The following is a 25,150-nucleotide window of genomic DNA, read 5'->3' on the forward strand; positions in this document are numbered from 1 at the left end:
AGATGGCACTAATTCTGCTGATTTTTTTTAATCAAAGTGAATATACTTAGAAACTTATTTACTTAAAAGGGAGTCTATTTTAGGTGGCAGATATGCCACCTAAAATCTCATAAACTCCATATAAAATGGTGAGGAGATTATAACGAGGGTGTTTTGAAGATGCTTAATTTAGTAATACCAAACTAGTAAGATCTTCACGGGGCCTCTGACCTATCCATAGAATGCGAATGAATCCTCGACGAGCAAGTCCAAACTTACATTACAGAGCAAAACAAGCCATATCATCTCTTTAAGAGTTGCATGGTTAATTAACCAATCAAGTGAACATGAGGGAGAAAGGAATAACAATGAAACAACGAGAGCAAACAAGAAAGAATCAAACAGTACTAGCGATCATTAAAAGCAATCCGATTCAGACAAGAACAACAATCTCAACCCCACCCCCACTACTACTTTCGTCACAACTAACTATTAAAGACCATGGACGACTTAAAAGAGCTTGTACGGAGAGGAGGCATCCAGAGGGTGGATGAGGTAGGTGAGGACTAAGGCTACCAGCATCAACACATAAGCAATCCCTTGGTCAATAGATGTTCCTGAAGGAAAGCAAAACATATGGTTATCAAACAAAGTAACAAAAGTGATTAAAAATTATTGAAATAATTAACAAAATTCAACACCAGGAAGAAAAAAAGAAGCCAACGCTTCTCCTTTGCGGTTCTGAGCAATTAGTATGAAGCACTCACAGTTGACAACTCGTTGCACACACAATGACATGTGAAAAATTGAGACAAATACTAAAAGGCAAATGATTGGTTCGTACAAAAATGGATACTTGTTTATAAATTATATTTTATAACTAACATTCACTTAAGTATATTTTAGTGAAACTTTGTATAAAGTAAATGACTTGACAAAATAATATACTTATTCACAGTTTAATAATTAAATGCAAATATTTATGTAATCTTATATGAGGTAATTATTACATTTTACAACCAAACAATAAATTATAAGTAGAATTTTATATGTATCTCATTTATATTTAAAATATGCATAAAGTTATTCTTAACAAAGTTTATTCACAAACCACGACCCTACTGTCTCAGTCCTATGAAATTTCTATCTTACACCATGTATTATTAAGTATTATGATTAAAATCCCTATCTTTCACTCTTTAAAAATTGATTCCTACGTCTTAGTAAGACACACTGCAACTAGTCTTTTTCTTGCGCAAACCTACCAAGTTGCCAAAAAAAAAAACTCCAAACCAAACCTGGGGAACCTAATAAGAGCATCTCCAACCTTTCGCTCCAAATTTTTAAATTTGGAGCACCGTTTGCTCCAATAGAGCTTCAAATCAAGATCCAGATTTGGAGCTTACTATAGCTTGAAATTTAGAAGTTGAGAGGGAGTTTTAGAGCCTAGCTCTAAATTACTGTTATATTTTAAATTACAAAATTACCATCAAAAGACATAAATCATCTTTTAAAATTCTATCTATATTCTTTTCTTTCATTCATTAATTATTTCAATTGTATATTTAGTTTCGCTAATCAAAATTTTTTTATTAAAAAATACTAGGAAGAGAGAGGCCTTCAAAAATAAATCTACTATTAAATTATTTTAAAGTTAAAAATCAAATTGTAAATTAAAAATGATAAATATAATTATTTTTAAATAATAAAATATTTAATTCTTTTACTTTTTAGGATATATAAGTGTCCCAGAACATTATATTATTTTATAATAAATAATTAAAAATAGAGTTCGGATGCATTGGAGTCCATCGGTCTCTAAAATGTGATTTGCTCCAATCCATTGGAGATGATCTAAGAGATACAAATATTAGTTAAATCAAAATTGATAAACAATCTCATCCATTTCAAGCGAGCAATCTAAGTCGGCTGTTTGAGGGGGAAGCGCAAATTAAGGATTACAAATATTCTTTTTTGAATGCCTGAAATTATGGGGCCCAGTTAAGAAATAATAAGAAGGAAGGGGATATATGAATAAGTCGATAATGCAAGAAAAAGGTGTTCATTTGAGAAAAAACTACAAAAAGATGAGGAAAAAGAAGGGTTACATCAAGAATATAGACCCCTTCAAGAAATGAAAGGAATTAAAAAAAGAAAAAGAAACAAAAAGTACAAGTGAAAAGATCAAGAAACATGGATACTAACCATCGCTCGACGGCGCCGGCGCCGGTGCTTGTGCCGCCGCGGGGAGAACAATGGCGAGGGCGACGACCGCGACGGCAACCAAAGCGAAAGGGACTCTCGGGATCACCGCCATCACCGCCTCTCAAATGCCACCAAAACAACTACCCCAACGAGACGAGAGGAGGAAGCGGTGCGCGAATTAGAGCCCTAGTCCTCTCTCCTCTCTACCTCTCTCCCCTCTACCTCTCTCCTCTCTTCCAATGAAACCGTATAATTTTTAGGGTTCGGGAGAAGAGGACGGACTCTATATATAGAGAGAGGAAGGAATCAAGGATTACGAATTCCAAGTCGGGGCGAGAATACCGCTGCGCTTCGCTGTAGAGAGAGAGAGAGAGAGAGAGAGAGAGAGAGAGAGAGAGAGGGGGAGTATATTGAGGGCCCCACCCACGTGAAGGACCAGATTGGCTGTTCGACCCTTCCAGCCTGGACTTCTTGGTTGGTTCTATTCCCGCTCCATTGGGAAATATTACGCAATCAAAAAATTTTAATTTTTCAAAATATTGTAATTACCAATAAAATTATTATTCTATCAGTTAAATCTAACTAATCAAATTGTTAAAATAAATTAAAGATTAATCATTTGAAATGGTTCAAAAACTTTTAATGTTATCTAATATCATAGGTCAATTTATTTGATAAATATCAAAGGAACAATTTTTAATTTATGCAAAGTAATTGAAACTGTGTTAAAAGAAATTTAGCATTTATTTTTTATATTTGGTATGTGATGAGTTGGTCCTCCAGCCTGACTAAGTTGGCTAAGAAATGGAAGGGATTAGGATCATTTTGGTAAATATAGTAAATAGTTAAATATCTATATATAGTAGTGTATAAATGATAATAAAAATAAATTTGATAACTTTTCTTATTTAATATCATTGCAAATCACGGTGATAAAAGTAAAAAAAAAAGATATGAAACAAATAAACCTAATGATATGTCTCATAAATGAATTAAACTTAAACATGATTTAGCGCTCGAAGAATCCACTGGCGCTCCTAATTAATGTATTAATAATATGGTTTTCTATACAATATAATGGAAAATGCTTACTTTTTAATCTCCGTATCGATAAAGGAGGTGACAGAGAGAGAAACAGGAAGAGGGACAGGGGTTGGTGCAGGGCCACAACTTATTATGGAAAGTTGGAAACTCTTCTCAAAATAATTTGAACAATCCAACTCATTCGCCCATATCATTCAGATCGACGCCTATTTCCAGACAAGGCAAGAATCCATTATTATTAACCCTTCACAACATCCCTCCAAATTTATTCAAAACAAAGTTGCATGAGTTCCTGTCGTCCATCTTATTTTTTTTTTATAAAAAAAATATAACTATTGAGATAGCTTTTAATGTACTTTAAAGTTTTACAGCTGGAATTATTTATATATTTGAAGAATTTTACTTTGAACACTTAGAAAATTATGGTGGTTGACGAAGTTTTGGATGCATTCTAAGGCACCCAAGAGTTAGGCACAAGGTTGTAGACTAAGGCAAGGGGTTGCATTACATAACTAACTATAATCAATACTTTTCCTTTGATCAAGGAGCTATATAGTTCCCGTAATAATGTTATTCTGTAAAAGTTTCTTCATTATTTACTCACCAATTAAACAAGATTTTTCTATTTTATATTATTATTATTATTTTTTTTTTGTTTCTAGGCTGAAACATTTGGATTTAAATAAGTGAAGATTTTTTTTATTTTAATTTAAAATGATAGATTGATCTATCATGATTCGAATTTAGAATCCCTGCTTTGATAAATTTTTTTTAAATTTATATTCTAAATACTAAAAATTGAGATTTAAAAGCATCCGGTGCTAAACAAACTTCACATGGGACTATGGGAGATAGGCAAGTGATGATACTTTTAATGAAGCAACCTCCAAAGTAGTTTAGCAATACTGAGGGGTGGGGCAAGAAACAAAAGAAACTGCTGCCAGTTAATAACGAATCCTATCAGGCTTCTGCTCACTGCTCAAATAATGGAGCAGTTTGAGGAATCTTTCTGGCTTCTATAATGAATGACGGATTCAAGCTTGTCAGATAAAAAGCCTGCTGTTGATGAACCCAGGAGGATACCTACGTTAGGGGTATTAATATTATTCCGCATGATATGATGTCTTATTAGAGTTTGATATAATCTAAGTAAGTCTTTTTTAGCCTTATACTAAGACCCTATGAACTGCTTGATATTTCCACGTATACTCTCATAATATCTTTTAGCACATTTTGACCATTTAATTTAAGAAAAATCTCTCAACTTAATAACAAATATATTAAATAGCTATATTATCCTTAACTTTTGTTCTTTTTTCTTCTTCTCTAAAATAAGGATGAAATAATCATCGGGGCCTAAAATTAATCACACAAACGTTCACATGTCATTTTTAATCAGATGATATATCAGATATTTTTTTATATAGTTAATGGGTTAATATGCTAAGAAAAATAAATAAGTGGGTCTATATGAAAATGTGTAGAAATTTAGAAAGTCTGGGTGTAGTTATCCCATATAGAAAAATGCTTTGCTCTCACATACTTTACAAAAATTCTCGGACTTCTTTGCATCATCCAATATATTGTAAAGTGTTTGTAAGCATATCAGTCTTCTGATCCTATTAAATTTATCTTCTATAAAGAAAATATCCTCTGGGTCTATATAAAGAACACTGTTATGTATACAAGTACTTTATAAATATTTTTCTTATGAACTAGATTTGAACCGATCTATTCATATAAAATTATGATGAGCGGTAGTCTCGTGAGTTAGGAATCTAACGGATCTAGTTTGACGTGATTTTAAGATCGAGTTAAAAAGATATAATTAAAAGAGTGAAAATAATATTGAAATTGGACAAATTGATAAATATCTAATGTTGCGACGATCGTTTGAGGGTAGCGGACGATCAAGGGTGGTGATTGACAGTTGTAAGATAAGATGGCTCGTGAAGGAAGATGTTGGCTCAGGTTTGGAAGATTAGTAGGATTCTACGGTTAAGATCAACTCTTACGAAGATAAAGACGATCTAACGATTATGATAAAAATAAATACAATAATAATAAATTAGCCAAACTCAATATTCATTCTACTATGATAATTAATCCATTACCGCTCCTATTTATAGGAGTAGGAGTGTCAAAATAAATGAGCTGCTTGGGCTCGACTCGGCTTGGTTCAACTTGAGCTGAGCCTAAGCTTATTTTGAGGCTCGATTTGAATAACACCCATATTTTCAAAGGCTTTAGCGTTAATTACCCGATGAAGATTTGAAACATTCCTTCCATCTTTTGAATCCAAAGAAGGGTGAAGAAGATGAGCACCACTGCCACAGTACGGTGAACCCTGAACCCTAAATGACATTCCTTCTTCCTCTGCGACCTCGCCTCCCCTACCATTTCCTGCCACTTCGCCATCCTAAGCCAAGTCGTCGCCGTCTCCATCCTTCATCGAGGCCACAACCTCCTCCACATTCTCTCCTCCACCTCATATCCTCTCCCTCGATGACCACCATGACTTCTCCCCCGATCCACTCCTCAACTTCCCGAGTGCCTCCCAAGGTCTTTCCAAAGCCCTAGGCCTTCTCCTCCCTCCACCCGCCAAGAGCTACCTCTTCTCTTCCCCATCTCCTATCAAAACTAGGTCCAATTTTGGTGCATCTGGCGAAAATGGAACACTTCAGCAGTAGATCTCTAAAAGTAGGAGTTGGTGGTCGCTAGGGAAGAGTGGGTTGGAGGTGAGGAGGGGGTGATGTAGTAGAGGGTGCTGATCATGTTGCCGTCGCCGAGGGAGGTGGCGAGGCCGAAGATGAGAAGGGATTGCTTGCCCATTGAATAGATTGGTGGGGAAGAGTGTGTTACTATTTACGGGTATGGTTGTAGCAGAGGGTGCTGATCACGTTGCTGTCACTGAGGGAGGTGGCGAGGCCGGAGATGAGAAGGGATTGCTTGCCCATCAGATAGATTGACGGGGAAGAGTGTGTTACTGTTTATGGGTATGGTTTCTATCAAATTTCTTGTTTATTGCCCTTCTTGCTACAACTTTGAGAAGGGATTGTCGCCGCCTCCTCCTCCTCCTTATCTTTCTTCGCAAGCTGTCGTCGCCTTCTCCTCCTCCATTAGTCTCCTCCTTTTCCTTCGGTAACCTGCCATCCTCACTGCCTTCTCCTCCTCTGATTATGCTCGAACTTGGCTTGGGCTTGGCTCAAACTCGATTTGGATTGGCTCGAGTTGAGTTGAGGCGAGCCTAAACATCAAAGTATAACTCAAAATTAATTTAGAACTGAGCTTGAGCTAGAGCCGGCTCAGTTTATTTACATCTCTATATAGGAGTAGAGTCATAGCAGATCGGATTCACATACGGATTACCCGCTTTATTTTAAATTAAAGGCAATAAGCAAATTAGACTAACTAGACTCAACTCGACCAACTCAATTGACTCGACCCATGTAGTCGAATCATAATAATCCACCACACTTCTGACTCTTTGTCCTCAAAGTGACTAATAATAATTCACCCAATAGCCTAGTTTGTGTCACGCTCGTGCTTCATGCGAGTCCGACTTAGTCAACTAATGCGAGCCCACTGGGTCGTTCCACCAATCACCCTCGGGCTCCAAGCCATGCTCATTGGTTCCAATTGTTTCGCGTGAGGTGATCAAGTCGGTTCACAATAATTTAGCATATCATGAGATTCGTGCACTTCATCTCTTCCACTTAATAGCTCAAACCCTAACCCTAGGGCTGAAAATATTTTTCACCCTAGTGGCACCGCCACAGGCTGCATGGGCGATGGTGGCTGGGTTAGGTAGTGGGTCGCCAGCAATCGACCTACAAGTGGTGCGAGCGGCGATGGAACGATGACAAGCAGTGGTGGAAACTAAAAATCAAGCTCAGGTTCGATCTGCTATAATGGCGACGATGGTGCATTGTCGGTGCGTCTACCAACCCCCGGTGGTTGTGGTTGGTAGCCGTGGCCCCACTATAGTGGAGCTACGGTAGCGATAATCATGATTTTTTTGCAACGAGAATGACTGTCGATGGTGGCTTCTCAATCTTCTCTGGCATGAATTGCGGTCATAGTTCTAGTGCGAGAGGTCCAAGGAAGGTGTTAGTGGTGGTGGCTTGGACCGAGAGGGCCTAGATCACCGTTAGTGGAAAACTAGGATTTTGACCATTGTTCTCCTCCATGGCTAGAGAAGATCATGTCAAGCCCTTTGCTGGGGGCATCTCTAGCATCGAGTTGGTGGCAGGAAAGGTTTCTAGAGATAGCAAAAGTTCCACCACTGTTGGAGATGGTGCTTTGGCTGTGGTGTGGGCTAGCTCTTTTATTTCCTCATGGGTTGAGTTTGTTTCACCGTGGGGGACAGATTCCACTATGGTCGACGATGTTGATGGCAGATGGGGTCCTTCAGAGGTCGCATGGACTCCACTGTGACCAAAGGAGGGATTTTGATAGCAGTTTGGGGCTTTACTCTACCTCCCTCATGAGTTGAGGATAATGACTAAGATGGCGGCAGTTTTGCGGCAGCCAGTGGTGGTGCAGGGGGTGGTGCTGGGTCGTGATAGCTACCGTCAAGGCTTAGATAGCACTTTGCGGCGTGATAGCTATCGTCAAGGCTTGGATAGCACTCTGCGGCAGATCTAGCAACCTCCTTCGAATTTTTTTTAAAATATTCGCCATCGCTCACGTTGGTGGCTCATCATTAGCAATGGCTAGTGGTGGTGGCATCGAAGAAATTTTCACATGGATGGAGATGAGTTCTTAGTCTTCCATGGCAGCGATCTTCCTTGGGTTAGTTTTGGATCACGTATTCACTATTGTCTAAGAAAGTCGGCTCTGATACCACAATTACAAACTAGAATTAGACCGATCTATTTGTATAAAAATTATAATATTTTTATGGGTGGTAGTAGCATTGTGAGTTAGAGATCTAATGGCTCTCATTTGATATGATTCCGAGGTCAAGGTGAAAAAATAAAATCAAAGTAGTAGAGAAATATCAAAATTGGACAGATTGATAATTATCCGATCAACATTGCGACAGTCGTTGGAGGGTGGCAGATGGCCAAAAGTGGTGGTAGATGGTAGTAAAATAGGGCGGCTCGTGGAGCAAGATGGTGGCTAAGGTTTCGAAGCATGGTAGTGTTGTATAGTTAAATCTACTCCTACAAAGATAAATACGATCTAACAGCTATGATAAAAGAGAAAAATAATAATAATAAATTGGCTAAACTTAATATTCATTCCACTACATAATCACTTCTATTTATAGGAGTAGAATCCTAGCGGATTTGATCCATATGTGGATTACTCGCTTTAACTCAAAATTAAAGACAATAAATAAATTAGATTAACTAGACTCGACTCAACCAACTCTACCCATGTAGTTGGATCATAATAATTTTTATAAACAATGATAATTTGGAATCATTTTGTGCATTGATTTTTCTCTTGCACCTCATTTGTTAAGTCTTTATGAGCGAGGCATTCTTCCTACATATATCCTTTCACCCTTATATAAGATAGTCAAGACATTGCCTGTCTTACGTAGAAAAGTTACATTGTATAAGTTTGAGGTCCCCCTAGCGGCAAAAGGTGGAAGTTTTGATATCTCGATCGTAGATCCAAATCTTCTTGCAATAAGAGTGTTATAGAAAAGTATGCCCAAAAAAAAAAAAAAAATCCCATACAGGAGCCTGAAGATTGCCAGAATTTTCCTCTCTGAGGCTCTTGTCTGTCTACTTTGAATGAGTTCTCATAAGTTAAGGGAACTCCCGATTCCCAACTACTTGGTTATAAGTTGCACAAGTTATTAATATGGCTAGAAAGACATTCCTTTCTAGGATTTGACTTCTATTGATAGTGTGACTATGATATACTTGCTACCATGCATGCAATTGCCAGTCCCCATGCACTGAACGAATCATAGTCTCCATAACTGCATCAAACTGCACGTCGGCATGGATATGCTATTATTCCTAGCTTATGGTATCATTTACAATTGTTAGAAATGGCCAGTCCAACTTATCCAATTAAGACAACCACTTGCAATTCTTGTAGCTAGATCTTGAAAGAGACTTGACATTGGTCGTTAAGCTCATGTCCATAAGGTACTTATTAATATAATAATTTGCGAGCTTAAGTATATATTTGCTGACTTATATAATATTTATAATAGTAATTTATAGACTTAAGTGTATATTTGCTATTTTATATGGTATCTATAATAGTAATATGCGGACTTAAATACATAATTCCTTATATTTTGTAGACAGATGCGAGAGACTTAATTGGACATATTTTATATAAAATATAAATATTTTGGAAGAGAAAATAGAAGAGAGAGAAGATATAATATTGATAAGATATAAAGTTAATAGTTTTAAGTCAGGTCAATCCTCTCTCAAACTCGACCGCTAACCTAACTTCAATTATGACATTGAAATGGTTGCTACAGCAAGGTTGAAAATAACACAAGCTCCCAACGAATATTTTGGTCTAGAATTATCTTAGTTGTGGACGAGCCTCAACAATTCACAGCCTAACTATCTCTCTCTCCATAGAACCAAGTCTTCTATAGCCTCCTAAATTATAGATGCACTCCCAGCTCTTGAGGTACGAGGGTCTTTGGTAATTGTTAAAGCTCTATTAGAAATCACAGGTTAAGTTGAATAATTTAATAAGCTAGTCTGTTTATTAACTCTTGCCTCCCTCTGCTGCCTCAGGCACTAATGTCACTCATTCTCTAATCATGGGTGACTTTCTTTGTTAAATTGACACCTCTTAGCATGGGGTCATAATGGCAGAGTTAGTATTTACATCCTATCTTAATCTGCCCATCCTAGCCAAATCCATCTTCTTGGACAATTACGAAAGCTCCCTAGTCGGAGAAGTTCTAGCTATCCTCCTTGAGATCATGGCTTTTATCAGTAAGCATGTAACACGCATAACTTATATATATATATATATATATATATAAATTAGCGCACGTGCCATGCGCAAGCAGTGTAACCATAGTGCACGCGCTTGGCACGTGCACTGACTCGTTCGTTCCTCTCTCCCCCCCAATTCTTGCAGTTAGTTGTGAGAAGTGGGAGAGAAAGCCGCCAAAATGGAGTCAAACTCCACTCTGCCCTCTCCCCCTTTCTCTATAAATACCTGACTCCTCTCAACTCTTTCTTTTTCCCAGCCTCTCACTTCTCTCATTCCTTTCTCTCCCTTCTCTTTGCTTCATGCCGCCGAAGACCCCGACAAAGTCTGTGGATCAGCGGAATGCCGGCGGACAGAACCAACTCGCAGCCCAAACCGTAGGTTAGTCCCCAATCCCTCCTTGCAGTTAATTTAATTCTTGTTTAGTAAATCATAGTTAAATCATGTTTTACCGTTTTTAACTTCGCCAGAGATATTCACCGGTCGGCGACTTCGGGTCGACCACCCACTGGTCCGGGAAGTTTCCTTGCATTAATCTCTTGCCGTGGGTACCAAATTTGGGTACCCACGGGGTGCGTGGGAGGCGATGCCATGTCACCTCCCACCGTCGGATTCTCGATTCGTTGGCGGCCACCATCGAATGTGGTGGCCTCGCTCGTAAGTCTCGGTCGACTCACCTCTTCGCATGGAAGAGGTGGGTACTCGGGTTGAGGGCTTTGAGCCCCTTATCGCACCTTGATGGGAGCCTCCATGGCCGTTGGCCATGGAGTCCCATGATCCTCACCATCAGCCACTCTGGCTAACGATCCGGATGCACCTTACCCCCAAAGTTGACAAGTCGACCTTGTCGACTTTGGGAGGTGGAACACCTTGGTCGCCGGCGACAGTAATCATCAGCGATGTGTGCACCTCCATCCCTTCCTTTGTCTTCTTCTCTAAAGGAAGACAAAGATGGGTGGGCGTTAGATCAAATCCCCCACCTAGCCTTCAGTTGGGCTATGAGGTGGGCTGCATCCCACACCCGAAGCCATCCGTGGGCTGGGCTGTTGAGCCCAATCCACCTCACTTTCGGTTGGGCTACGGGGTGGGTCGCAGCCCACGCTAGTAGCCATCTGTGGACTGGGTCATTGAGCCCAGTCCACCTCACTTTTAGAGGGCTATGGTGTCGACTACAGCCCACACTCGTAACCATCTGTGGACTGCAGCCCACGCCCGTAACTATCTATGGACTGGGCCTCCGAGTCTAGTCCACCCAACCTTTTATGGACTACAGGGTGGGCCGCAGCCCACACCCATAGCCAACCCTCTTTTTTTCCTTAGCTTAGTGGGTTGCAATGGGCCTGCAGCCCACTTCCCTATCTTGTGCAGTGCAAGGTTGGACCTTGAGCCCAGCCCAACTTTTGGACCATAGGCTAGTCACTATTAGTCTTTTATTTTTCCTTTAACTTATGTTAGCTACCTTTCTAGATTTTTCTCAATCATTTTATTAACATAAATTTAGGGCAATACAGAACTAATTAGGTAGTTAAATTTATTAATCATTCTAATTTTATTATTAATGCCTTTGACATTTGTAATCAAGGATAATTCTAATTTTACCATCAATAACCTATTTTAATTAATACAAAATAATATATTAATAAGGGAGAATAAATGCAAGACCAAGTCACCTATCTGGACCTAGAAAATTAAACTTAATTTATGCAACAAGGTAGTTAGTTCTATAAGTTCATCCATCTTATGCTTTATTTTATTTCATAAATTATTAGACCCAATACTATATGAGGAGGATCTCGAGATTCAGGACGAGCCGACTGTTTAGGAGAGTGAGACAAATTCCAGAGATATTTCAGGTGAGTTAGATCCTATGTTAGTCTACGAATAATATTATTATTGTGATGATAATTACGTTATGTCATTATTGATTAATTTACATGCATTATTTATTATTTATCGCTTATGTATGATAGACTCAATGCTTAGTTATGATATATGTTATCCTAATGATCATAATATAAAAAGTAATAGAAGACATGGCACCACATGCACATATCATTGTTAGTCTAGTCCCAACTAGACAGTACCCCTCTCACTCACTCAACCCGGGGTTAAGGATAGAGTGTATCAAATATTATTATATTAGCGGTCTATACTTGAGATATATTTGAGAGGTAGGGTTATAGCTCTAGCGGTACCTAAGGACGCAGGGTCAAGGCGTCTATTGAGTTGTGAGCTCTTTTTCGCTGTATGTGATAATTTTACTCTATGCGATAATTCAACTACAAGTAATAATTCTGCTCTGTACGATGATTTACTATAGCGATGATGATGTTGATGATGGGCTTATAATTGGGGGCCTTAGTCTGATGGCCACAGATAACCGGTCATATGCAGCGTCGCCAGGCATGTACGGGCGACAATACCATTAGATGACTAGTCCCATTTGTTATTATGTTTGCTTTGTGGAATATGATATTATGGACTCGGTTGCTACGTGGATTTTGATATATTGAGTTATGATGATATTACACACTTATGTGTATTATGAGTAAATAAAAGTTTATTAAAAATTACATTGTACACTTTTACCTTGATATGTTGATAATTATGCGCATGCATTTCTATTTAGCGTGCAATACATTATTCATAGATTATTATTGGATAATACTTGCTGGGCCATGTGCTCACCGCCATTTTGATAGAAATATTTTAGAGTTAAATATGAAGGGCGTGGATATCGAGGAATAGTGAATTTATTTTCTTACTAGGATTGTTTAATCTTTTATTCCTAGTTGGACTTTTAACCCATGTGAGAGTTATTATGTTTTAAATTTGTGTATTGACTTGTATTTCTGGAGGCTTATTAATGCCCGTGATAATTGTAACTCTAAATTATTTGCTTGGATTAATATGATATTTTTAGACCTATCTTAGATACTTTGTGAGATTATTACGCTGACAGGTCATGTGAGAGTCACGTGAATTTTTTCTCGTGAAGAACACGTGATTTTTAGAGGTGGGTATTTCAACTTGGTATTAGAGCATAGTTTCACTATAATTTGACAAGTTCTGTAGGGTACAGTCCATATATTGATTTAGAAAGTTTAGAGACCAAGATAGATTGGACATAAGAGATATTAATGACATGTAAGTATAATTTATGAATCATAAATAAATTACTCTGAACTTAATAAGAATGCTGCCTAAACGCGCTAGATCGATTCGTGCGACTACTTCTGAGGGAGCTATTGCTCCAGTTGATAAGTCGGCTGTGGATACTCCAACCAGCAGCATGGAGGCCCTCGGGTGTCTGGTCAGACAACAAGAGAGGTTTATTGAGGAGCTAGTTCATGAGCGCACGGCGACGACTAGGACGAATAGGACGAACATGCTGGGTGGATCGTTCGAGCACCTTACCCTAGGCGAGCAACCTGGAGGTGGATCTTCATGGCCACTAAATCGTTTTGTACAGCTTAATCCTCTAGTGTTTAGTGGCACGACCGATCCTATGGAGGCAAATTACTGCCTAGTAGATGTGAAAAAGATCCTAACTGCTTTCAGATGCCTAGAGGATCAGTAGGTGACTTTTGCCATCTTTCTTCTTCGTGGGGAGGCAGAAGAGTGGTGGTAAGCCGTCAAGCTTTTGATGCCAGACCATCATGGAGGAGAGTACATCATATGGAAGGCGTTCATAAACGCCTTTGATTAGAAGTATTTCCCAGCATCTCTTCGAGTTGAGCTAACATGGAAGTTTATCGTACGAGGAAATGTTTAATACCTTATCTCGTTCCTGTCCTAGAGTTGTGCCAGATGATGTTGTCAGAGCTGAGCAATTCAAGATGGGTATTATAGTATATCTAAATATTTTCATAACTTTCAGTTTTTTTCAGAGTCTATTGTTATAATTTAAAAAATAAAATGTAATTAAATTGCAAAAGTCGGAAAAAAAGGAGAGGGGAAAAAATGACCGAATTTTGCAATAGAAATAGGTTTCAGTCCAAAATTGCCAAATGGAGATAGAGCAAGTCTTCCAGGTCTGGAGAAGACATCGACCTGATTCGGTTTCGGAGAAATTTGGATCCGAATCGAGCAGTCAAAGCCAATTCCTCTATAAATTGTACGGAAACTATCATCGTTTGCATTTGGTCAATATTTCTCATGGGGATGTGTCGAAAAACACCAGGTAATTTTCCAACACTCTCTTCTTTAGATCTTTTTCTTTTCTTTTCCTTCAATTTGGCTCGTGAATTCTAATGGATCAGTTACTTTCTTCTCCAAGTTCTTTTTTCTTTGTCAAGATGGCATTAATAATTAACACTGTTCTCCATCAGACGTGCAGAAATATTCTCTCCTCAAAAAGGGGCATAGTAGGCCAATGTAATCTTGATCTCCCCAAAACTAAAATTACGGGCCATCAGAATATCCGAAGAAATTGGAAGAAAGAGGTTTAATTTTAGATTTTTAGCCTTTTTTAACACTTATTTACTTTTCAGTAATTTTGGAGTTTACAAAGTCATTATCTTTGAACAGTCTTCCTCTCTCTGTCAGTAAGATTATTCATATCCTTTTGGATTGATAGAAAAGTGAGTAAAGTTTCTGTTATCAAAATCCATTGAAAACATATCATATGCTTGCTAAAATTAAATAAGTTTATTCAACAATTTGTTAACAAATACAGAGGATGCCCATGTTGTGTTCTAGCAAAATACTCCTGCAGCATTCCTCCAATATTATGAACTTTAAGTCATGCTAATGTATCTTTCTTTGCGATGAAGTATGCTTTAAGAATCCAAAAGATTTCTAACGTTCGAGCAAAGTTAGAACCTGCTTGTCTATCCCACAGTAGACAAATCGATAATTTCTGAGAAATAGAGTTGTATCCTCAGATTTAAGAAGGCTTATGCTTATGGCATGCACATTGTTGTAGATTGTCAGGGATTTCACGTGTTAAAAGAATTCTCAAGGATTATTATGATTTGCATTTCATTGCAATGATTTACTAGAAATTATCAACTTGAAGGAATCCTTATATGTCTAAGGACTTGCGAAAGAAGTTGTTTGCACTACATATTTGATCTTTACCAGGAATTTGCATATGTTGGTCATTTTGAAGTAGTATTCCCGTTAGAGAACAATTTGTTTGTTTTGTCCAAAAATGCTTTTATGCACTCATTAAGAGGTTCTTGTTAGTTTTAACTGGTATCTTCACTATATAGAGGCCTATTTATTCCCTATATTTGGGCTTCTGGTTTGTCGCATACTGTTTTAATTTTGATTCAGTGGAATATATACTATCTTAATGCTTCACATAGTTATGATCTGCATGAATGCATCTTTCCTGTGATTCTAATGCTAGCTATTTTCTCCCACAAATATCTACAAAGAGGCATTTGTAAAAGCCCAGTGTCCCTGGTGACTTTATGGACCTTCGGATAGACTTATTTTCCTTTCCCTAAACACCAGATGTATGTCGTGTTTCAGTTAGAAATCTAGAATTCTTCAAAATTGAGAACCAATTAATTTTTAAAGGAAGCATAAAGACATTGTGATGTTGAGAATAGCAACCATCTGAACATAAAAACTTAGTATAGCTAGATTTTTTTTTTAAAAATTCTGAAAAATCTTTATTCTCATTACACAGCCATTTGTGTTCCGCAAATATCAATTTAAACAGCTTGGTTTTCAAGTATCTGACAAACTAAATGGAAACAATGTAAAAGGAGACAGCAGCTATCCTCTTACTCAAGTCTATTATCTTTATTTGTATAGACTTCCCTACCTATAACCATGTAACATGTGATATTGCCATTTCATCTCAGTTTCTGTATTTTTTAAGAGTTTGCTTCTCGATTTACCGTTTCATGGAATGCAACATCCCTTCTCCGTTGTAGAAAAAAGTGTAAAGGCCTACCCTTGCTACTTTCATATCAAAAGGCACTTACAGAAAAATCTTTGCGAAAAATCTTTGCGCAAGGTTCCATAGTATCTACATGTTTTTGCCTATTGTCCTATTTTGACTTGCCTCCATGATTTATAGGCATGCTATGTTTACTACACAAAGATTTACAAGCATTTAGCTACTTTACTTGACAGTGCCTGAGATGTAAGTTGTATCTCAGAAGTGATACAAAACTCCAGGAAATATTTCCATAGGAATCCCAATCAGTAGCTTCATTATAAATAGATGCCCTTGTATTTCTTTTTGAAATATTTTATTATTGCACATATGAATTTTATTGGCATTATTTGTTGTTTCCCTATCATCATATTCTATTTGAATTTGCATTATATATCAGGTGATCCACATACCAGAAAGTGTAAAGTTGAGGGTAAATCCCTGTATCATTAAATTTAGGGCTAAATACATTTTACCCTATATACTCTAGACCAAAATTACTTTACGTTATGAATTTTATTTTATATCATTATGCCTCCATGCATTTTTAACTAAGTTGTAGCAATTAGGTTTTTCATCTAAAGTTAGTGATGTTCGTATGATTTTTTTCTTTTTTAAAACTTATTTACCGATTTGAACAAAAATTACTTTATTTTACTATAGTTTTATTTTGTATCACTAAGTTACTCAATTTCTCTTTGATACATATTTATTTAACAAAAGCTGGGCCATTTGGGTCATTCTGTCATCTCTATTAAAATATTTATTTTTTATAATTTAGTCAAAAGGAGGCATAGTGATACAAAACAAAGTTTATGGAGATAAATGATTTTAGTCGAAAGTACAAGCGATAAAATGTATTATGCCTTAGAAAGTTAATTATATATTGCGTTGAGAATTGAGACACCACATATAATGGATTGAGCCCCATTACTAGAAGACCTAACTTAGCCATATCTAGTTTCTGCTCAAGGTAGTGTGGGAAGCACTAGTTCCTGCCTTAGTTTTATGTCAAAATGTTGTAAAGCTTGAACTAATGGCCCTTAAGTAGTACATTATAGTGGAAGCTGCTTCTTTGAATTGAGAATAGCTGGTTAACTTATGACCTAACCTTGTTATCCTTTTGTACTGCTGCTGATTCTGTGCTTGGTCTGCTCAAAGCAGTACTCAGATATGGATATTGCAATAACCATTTTTATGGAGCACCAGTGCATGTCAACGTCCTCTTTTTCAATCATCTCCATGGAACTTGAGAGGTAAATTTTGATTAGGAATCTAGGTAATCAACTTTAACTATCTGACTGTTCACATTTTACACACACACACATAATTATGTTCACCAAAAGCTTTATAGAATTCTAATTCAATGGAGGAAATTGATTAAAAATTACTTATGTTCTCTCTCTCTCTTTTTTTGCAGGTTGTTATTTGACTTATTTCACTGAAGCAGGGCAATTCATGCATGATAGATCCAGCTAAAATTACACTTAATTCAAGCCAATTCAAACTTGACACCAGCAAGGTACTTTGAATTTGTTTCAGTTATGTTAAATGAGTAGATCGTTCATACTCTTGCTTAAACTAGTCTCTTATGTTATTTCTTAACTCTAGTGCTAAATCACTTATTTCTTCAGCAATAATAGGATGCCTGTTATTTCTTTTCATAGGAAAATAGTCATGAGTTGATGCATTACTTTATCGATCATTCAATCTTTTCTAACTAAAAAAAATATTTGACGATCACATCGCTCTTCTTAACTTTGTTTTGGAAAGTATCAATAAATATATTCTTTAGTCGTCAACTGCTTAACTTTTCTAATATCTTCGAAGGCAACAAATGCATCAACATGCGCTAGTTAAGCTTTTCGTCCTTCAGAAATGCTATCACATATGTCAAAAGATTTCGAACAACAATTTCTTTACTCTACATATTTGTGCTATCGTGGGACGGAAAAGTTTCAAGTTTCAAACTCCCACAACTTCTCTCTTTAATTTCTATTGGACAAAGTAAGCCTTTCATCGACTTGATTTTTGTTTCTCTATTGTTCTTAACTTTTGTGATTTAGCAAGTGAATTACTTGAGACCATTTAATGGTAATCAAACAAGACAACTTTATTACTGTATAATTCCTTTCCATCATTTGCGCTAACAAATGTACATCACTGCTACTATTTTTAAATATCCAAAAGCATGAGAATAACTTTCTTAAGTCAAACTTGATAACTTAGTTTTATCTCTTGATCCCCTCAACTTAAAGAAAGCATTAACTATTTAAGTTTGTGATACAAATATCAAGAAATCATTAAAAAAAACCTAACCACTCATAGAAGTGATTATTATGCACTAAGCATGCTCTATTTTTTTTTATTATTTTAACAAGATGGGCCTTTCAAAAGGGAGGTATATTATTAGTAATTGGGAAGCTGGGCAGCATACACGTATCATAATTCCACTAATCTTAGTTAATGCTTGAGGTTAGTGCTGTCTTGGTCGAAGAGTGACAAAACTGAGAAGATCTGACCTTTTTTTATTTATTAATGTTTGGTAACAATTTGATTGGTCGAGTAGCCAATATCTTAATGGTTCTACATGATAGGATAAAAATCATTGTATTGTATAATATACTACTGATTTTCTTCTAAATTCTATCAATTTTAGTGTTGTAAGGTGAAATTATAATCTGCGGGGAGGATCAAGTTGCTTAGATATCTTGTGCTGGGCCTAAGAGCACTTATGATGCAAGGAAGCAAACTTCAATCTGTTGATTCGTGAATGAATACCGGGAGAAAGGTTTGATCCTTATATCAGATCAAACACACCAACTTTTGAGAAACATGAAAGTCAAATACTTGAGATAATTCTTAAATTTTCATTAAGAAGAGAGCCACCAAAACTCTCTCTAGTTCCACAAAGTCATAAATAAAAAAAATTTGAGCTAGACTCATTGATAGCGATCTTAACTCGGCCCAATCACACTAGAATGAAATGATGAATTGAACTACGGGTTCTAAACAGCAAGATATATACATATCATCTCATTTAAATCTGAGCTCATTATGGCCTGCATCTTATTTAAATTTTAATATCTTCTCTCTTCGAATATGGATATATCCATGATCCTTTCTTTGTGACGTGTTTAGAATATTTCTGATCATTATTTCTTAAACAAGTAAATAATGTTTTGATTAGATCTAATTAATTTGTTTTTCCTCTATCAAATTGGACTAAAAAGTTCAAATATATGGATGAAGTATTTTCATTGTTGTTGACTCATCATAAAGTAAAATTTAGAGCAGAATACTGTAATGAGAGTAGATTCTATCTGAAGAAGCCGTGTTAAATAATTTAACTGAGCTTTACTTACATACGAGGACCACATCGTGGTGGCTTAATACAATATCCAAGCTATGCGGACGTTAGGTTTAAAAATAACTTGGGTAGTGTTTCTTTAGGTCGCTTTTAAGCTATGTTTATTTTTTAACTATTTACTTTATCTTAAATATGCCGTACACTTGTACTTCTGGTTTTCCAGGACTTGGCTATAGTTCCCTTCTCTCTTGGGGATTAAAAAACGAACCCCCTCAAGAGAAAAGGGAAACAAATTTGTAAAAAAAAAAAAAAAAAAGATTTCAGGCTTAAATATCCATGTTAGGGAGGGGCATTTGCCGCATAAGAGATAATCGTGGGTGCAAAATATAAATAACCCAATGGCATAACAAGCACTTTTAGCCGTTGCCCTCTCCTCTGTTCTCGCCTCACTCCTTCCATTACTCTCTCCTCTGTTCTCGCCTCAATCCTTCCATTACCTTCCTCGTTTCCTCCACCAGACCGAATTTTCCGCCTCCAAACGGCTTAACTAAGCAAATTAGGAGAAAGCCGCATGTATATTTTAGACTAATCCAATTCCGGATAAGTCCTAAATTATCCATTCCCAGAGGAATACATTACCATTAGTGAAAGTTTACAACTACTGCTAGTGAGTGTGCAACAAATTAAACAGACACTGCCATCGAGTCTATGTGTATGGATTGTAATAGAGAATCTGACTGCAAGCTAGTCCATGACCCCTTAGCTAATGCCAAGGAGTGCGTCCCCGTTGAAGGGCCCGTCATCGTCGGCGCCGGTCCGTCAGGGTTGGCGGTTGCCGCATGCCTCAAAGCAAAAGGCATCCCTAGCCTCATCCTTGAGCGATCCACTTGCGTGGCCTCGCTGTGGCAGCTCAAGACCTACGACCGCCTGCGCCTCCACCTCCCGAAGCAATTCTGCGAGCTCCCGCTCATGCCGTTCCCTGCCGGGCTCCCGACGTATCCGACTAAACCACAATTCGTCGAGTACCTCGAGGCGTATGCAGAGAATTTTGACATTCGACCGCTTTTTAACATGTTGGTGATCAGTGCAGAATATGATGCTGGCTTTTGGCGAGTGATAGCAGAGGGCCCCAGTAAAGGTGAGAGGTTTGAATATATCTGTAGGTGGCTGGTGGCAGCCACCGGAGAGAATGCGGAGGCCGTCGTGCCGGAGATCAACGGCATGGAGGAGTTCAAGGGGCCTGTCATGCACACGAGCTTGTATCGGAGCGGCGAGGCTTATTCTGAGAAGAAGGTGCTCGTCGTCGGCTGTGGCAATTCGGGAATGGAGGTGTGTTTGGATCTCTGCAATCACAATGCTCGCCCTTCCATCGTCGTAAGAGATACGGTGAGCTACCGCTTTAGAATCATATTTCGTACATAACCATTTTATCAACCTTTAGCTGAAGTTAGAGATGTGGAGCTCTACTGTTATAGCCAATATATTAACCACCCAAAGAAAGAGGAACTCATATATATCATTATATATATGTTATTATTTTGATCGTTATTGCCGTGAGCACTTCGAGACAAGTAAACGACAAATGCTTGTCTTCTCTAAAGCATTAGTTTCTCAATATATATATATATATATATATTTATATATTTCTTTTAAATTTTCATGGAAGAAAAAAAGGCCGGTGGATAGTAGTGGCATGCGAAGAAAGATGAATGGATTTGCCATGGCGAAGTCTTTTTCTCGAATTATTTGTTCCTTCTTCAGAAAGACATTAAAACATAAATGGAGTAGTATATTGGATTGGATCTTCAAGGAATCTTCTGTTGGTCATCCTAAGATGCGGTTTCCAATATCATACGAAGATGAGCTATATATTCTTAATAAGAAATGCAAATCTAGCCGCTCAAGAACCAAATGGTTTATAAGAGATTTAATATAGAGGGACTAAAGTAATATTATTTTGAATACTGAGAGATGAATATATTTAATTAAACTATCTATTGATTTTGAATCAGTATATAAGTATATTAGATTTGAATTCCATCTTTCGAAACGAAACCAAAGATTTGAAGTTGGTTTTTAAGTATATTATGGGACAAAAGAGATTTATATTAATTGGAGGATTGATCTAGATCTAATCATTTCGACTTAACTAGATAAGATCGATTCAAATCTAATATCTTGTTAAATGATTATCTTTTATATTTAAACGAAGAAAGAAGATATGTTTCTAAAAAGAAAACATGTATGTAACTATTTCTCAATGACTTTCTACTCCTTAAATCTATAATTAAAAGGGGAATTAAGAAACTGTTACCAAATATATAAAGAAAATAAAAGAGAAACCGGCTAATATTGTTCGTAGGATTATTATCAAAAACTAGGATGGTTCTGGTAGTATTCCTATAAAGATAGGAATATTTTAGATTACATTTTAGAATATATAAATTTCCTGGCTGTTTCTTCTAAACAAATATCATAAATATTATATGCCAATTAAGTATTTGAGCTAATTCATACACCAACTTTGAGTCCGAAGCAATCCACAACTCATTTGCTTTCATCTCTTTTTGGTTAATTCATGCACCAATACGTGAGATGTTCAGGTGCATGTCCTCCCACGAGATATGCTCGGCGGCTCCACTTTCCGGCTATCCATGTGGCTCCTCAAGTGGCTACCGGTGCGGACGGTGGACCGCCTCCTTCTGCTTGTCGCCCGCCTGACGCTCGGTGACACGAAGCAGTTCGGTCTCGTGAGGCCAAACCTCGGCCCACTGGAGTTCAAGTCGCTCTCCGGAAAGACACCGGTCCTCGACGTCGGCACCCTTGCTAAGATCAAATCTGGCGACGTCAAGGTTTGTAATAGTGTAGCCTACTCAGTACTCACTCATTACTCCAGAATAACTTAAAACCTTGTTTTCTTTGAGTTTCATGGGTGTCCTTAAACTTGGTCACAGATTCCTAGCTAAGTTTAATAATCAAATATTTTTTTATCTTTTTTTATTCATAATTAAGTTCGCTTCCTGATAAATAAAATATAATTTCTAATATAAATTTAAATTAATTTCAATTTTACTTTGATATAATTTAAATATATCACTTTCATATCTTCTCAATATTCTATCATTTCTCTCCTCTCTCTTCCGCTTAATGAACTCATCTTTCACCGTGATTTAATATTAAAAAACTCATTTTATAAGTTTAATAATAATATTTTGGTATACATATTCAATTTCTTTAATAAATAAATATTTTTTTATTTTTTCATGCAATAATTATACCATTATTTTTAAATTTTCTCTAATTTTATTTTTAATTTATTAAGTATAATATAAATTATAAAGTGGTTCAGCCTACAATAATTCAATTCTTTTTTTTTTTAATAAAAGTTTGCAATACAAATAATTTCTTTAAAATATATTAGAAATTTTTTTATTAAAAATATAATAAATATTAAAAAATATTATAGCTTGTGCTTACAACAAAAAAATAAAAGAAAATAAAAAGAGTGTTTCTTCCGTGCCACAAAGTTAATTCTTGATGAAGATCTAATAGTTAAGATTTTAAGAGTATAATAGGAATGAAAGATATTATCGGTTCAGTAGGTAATTTTTTTTAAATATATAATCTTGCACATTATTTTTTGACAATAATATTATCTTAATATTTTATCAAGTAAAAGACGTATATATCATTAGCTGAGAGTAATGTATATATATCAAAATAAGGGTATTGATGTCTTTTATAATTAATTTGATGAATATTTAATTATATTTTATCTTTTTAAATATTTTTTATTATTTATATATATCTCACATTAGTTTAAGATTAATTTAAATTAAATTTTAATAGATAGAGATAGAGAATTGTATTTAAATTGAAGTTTATCTTCAAATAATCAAATTTAAATTATTTAATATTAAATGATATCTCTTATAATTAAGGCATAATTATATTTAAGAGAGAAATATTAAAGAAAGAAAAAAAAACGTGTAGTTTCTTTCGTACCGTAAAATTAATTATTTATTAATCAGATGAAGATCTAATTATTAAAGATCTTCAAGGGTATAAAAAAAAATTGGGAAGTTAGGCTCACGTAATTAAATCTTCTTAACTAATATATTCTTTTTCTTACGTAATATAATTTTAGAATAAGTATCGAGTATGAAAACTGATAATTATAGCCGTTGGATTAAGATTTTAATTTTTAAAGATGCATTAAAGTATTCGGCAAATAAAAACTAATAATCTTATATTATTATTTTTAAAAAAATTAACTTTACATTATTCTAAAATAATAATAATAATATTTATGCTTGCAAATAGATTTACGTACGGCATGTAAGCCCATTTGGCATATATATGTAAACATTACGAATCCATAATTAAAAAACTATTAATTTGATTAAAAAAATAATATTTTTAATATTATTATTATTAAAGTTAAAAGTTATTTTGGTCCTTTAATTTTATATATATATATATTTTTAAATCAATATTTTTTTTCACTTTTTTATTTCACATCAAAATTAATAATTATACTTTATCCTAATTCTCAACTTAAACGTAATATTTTCTTAGTCTAATTCAATATACCTAAACAAAATTTAAGAACTCAAGTTCGGAGCATAAGCTCAAACCAAGATGCTAAATGACAGTATAATAGTGTATATCATGTAAGTGGCTACGTAGGTGTTCCCTGCGATACAACGATTCACCAAACATGGTGCTGCGTTTGTGGACGGAAGATCAGAGGATTTCGACGCTGTCGTTCTAGCAACCGGCTACAAGAGTAATGTGTCATCTTGGCTAAAGGTACACTCAAACTAATAAGTCATACCGCTATCAAACAGTTTAAGCTTTTAGTCAACAGGTTATCTAATACGAACAGAGTAATTAACAAACTACTTCACTTAGTCTGATTTATACTATTACTCATTGTAGTGCGTTTATTTTGTTTGTCAGGAGAGAGAGATCTTCTCAGAGAAAGATGGCTTACAACGGAGGCCATTCCCCGGCGGATGGAAAGGGAAGAGTGGGCTCTACGCCGTCGGATTCAGCAAGCTTGGGTTGTTGGGTGTATCCATGGATGCAACGAGGATTGCTAACGACATTGAGAAATTCTGGAAAGCCAACGATAGCATGCTCTTCAATCTAACACACATCAAAGTGAGAATTTAACAAACTGTAGGTCGCGGTTTTGTTTCTCTATTTTTTTTTCTTCTTCTTTTTTCCGGTTGGTAATGTACTGGATGAATTATTTGCCAGGGAGGGGAAGGTATGCTCCGTTTTTATCTATTCAATTAGATCGAAAATTGTGACGTGAGATCAAGAATCTCTATTTGGACCTAATTATGATATGTGTAAGTCTTTCAAGTATTCTCTCGGGTTTTGGAACACCGAAAGGAACCCTAAACCAGTGAGTTCTGGGCTTCTATTGGGCAATTTGGTGAGGGTAGTGGATGTTCGGCCCATTAGGCCTAACCAAAATGCTACTGGCCCGTAAGGAGATGAAACATTTCATCTTAGCCAGCCCAACTATCTTCTCTCGTAGGATTCCACCGGAGTCCGGAGAATTAATAGGCAACAGTAAAGGTTGTCCTTTACTTGAGTATATTTCTTTCCCCTTCTTTGGATTCAATAACACGTGGACTCCCATAGACAGGAGAGAGATAAGGTTGCCCCAAAATAATTGGATCGTTTCATATACTGGAACGTGCTCATTAATATTGGGTAGGTAATTAAAAGTTATTATTGCTCCATAGCAATTTCTTTTGGGTTTTTAC

The 25,150-nt window shown here is 36.3% G+C and overlaps 2 protein-coding genes across 2 annotated transcripts; one reads left to right on the forward strand and one right to left on the reverse strand.

Moving 5' to 3' along the window:
• Positions 1-228: 228 nt before the first annotated feature.
• LOC140782171 (arabinogalactan protein 16-like) lies at positions 229-2,524 on the reverse strand. Its single transcript, XM_073128611.1, has 2 exons — positions 2,185-2,524; positions 229-596 (listed from the first exon to the last, which is right to left on the reverse strand). The coding sequence occupies exons 1-2, from the start codon at positions 2,294-2,296 to the stop codon at positions 490-492; spliced, it is 219 nt and encodes a 72-aa protein (XP_072984712.1). The 5' UTR covers positions 2,297-2,524; the 3' UTR covers positions 229-489.
• A 16,787-nt stretch (positions 2,525-19,311) lies between these two features.
• Positions 19,312-24,545, forward strand: LOC140781413 (indole-3-pyruvate monooxygenase YUCCA2-like). The gene is made up of 4 exons (XM_073127361.1): positions 19,312-20,753; positions 21,971-22,219; positions 24,057-24,179; positions 24,330-24,545. Exons 1-4 carry the CDS (start codon positions 20,076-20,078, stop codon positions 24,543-24,545), a joined length of 1,266 nt encoding a protein of 421 aa, XP_072983462.1. The 5' UTR covers positions 19,312-20,075.
• Positions 24,546-25,150: the final 605 nt, after the last annotated feature.

This window comes from Typha latifolia, chromosome 2 (assembly GCF_019914945.1).
Source record: "Typha latifolia isolate L0001 chromosome 2, TyphaL0001v2, whole genome shotgun sequence".
Lineage (NCBI taxonomy): Eukaryota > Viridiplantae > Streptophyta > Magnoliopsida > Poales > Typhaceae > Typha > Typha latifolia.

What these genes read in the sequence shown, in the direction of transcription:
- LOC140782171 (XM_073128611.1), bottom strand. Translation starts at nt 2,296, where the DNA reads ATGGCGGTGATCCCGAGAGTCCCTTTCGCTTTGGTTGCCGTCGCGGTC. An exon ending in GCCGGCGCCGTCGAGCGATG is followed by an intron (nt 597 to 2,184) that starts GTTAGTATCCAT and finishes GCTTTCCTTCAG; the next exon opens with GAACATCTATTGACCAAGGG.
- LOC140781413 (XM_073127361.1), top strand. Translation starts at nt 20,076, where the DNA reads ATGTGTATGGATTGTAATAGAGAATCTGACTGCAAGCTAGTCCATGAC. An exon ending in TCAAATCTGGCGACGTCAAG is followed by an intron (nt 22,220 to 24,056) that starts GTTTGTAATAGT and finishes GTGGCTACGTAG; the next exon opens with GTGTTCCCTGCGATACAACG. An exon ending in ATGTGTCATCTTGGCTAAAG is followed by an intron (nt 24,180 to 24,329) that starts GTACACTCAAAC and finishes TTTGTTTGTCAG; the next exon opens with GAGAGAGAGATCTTCTCAGA.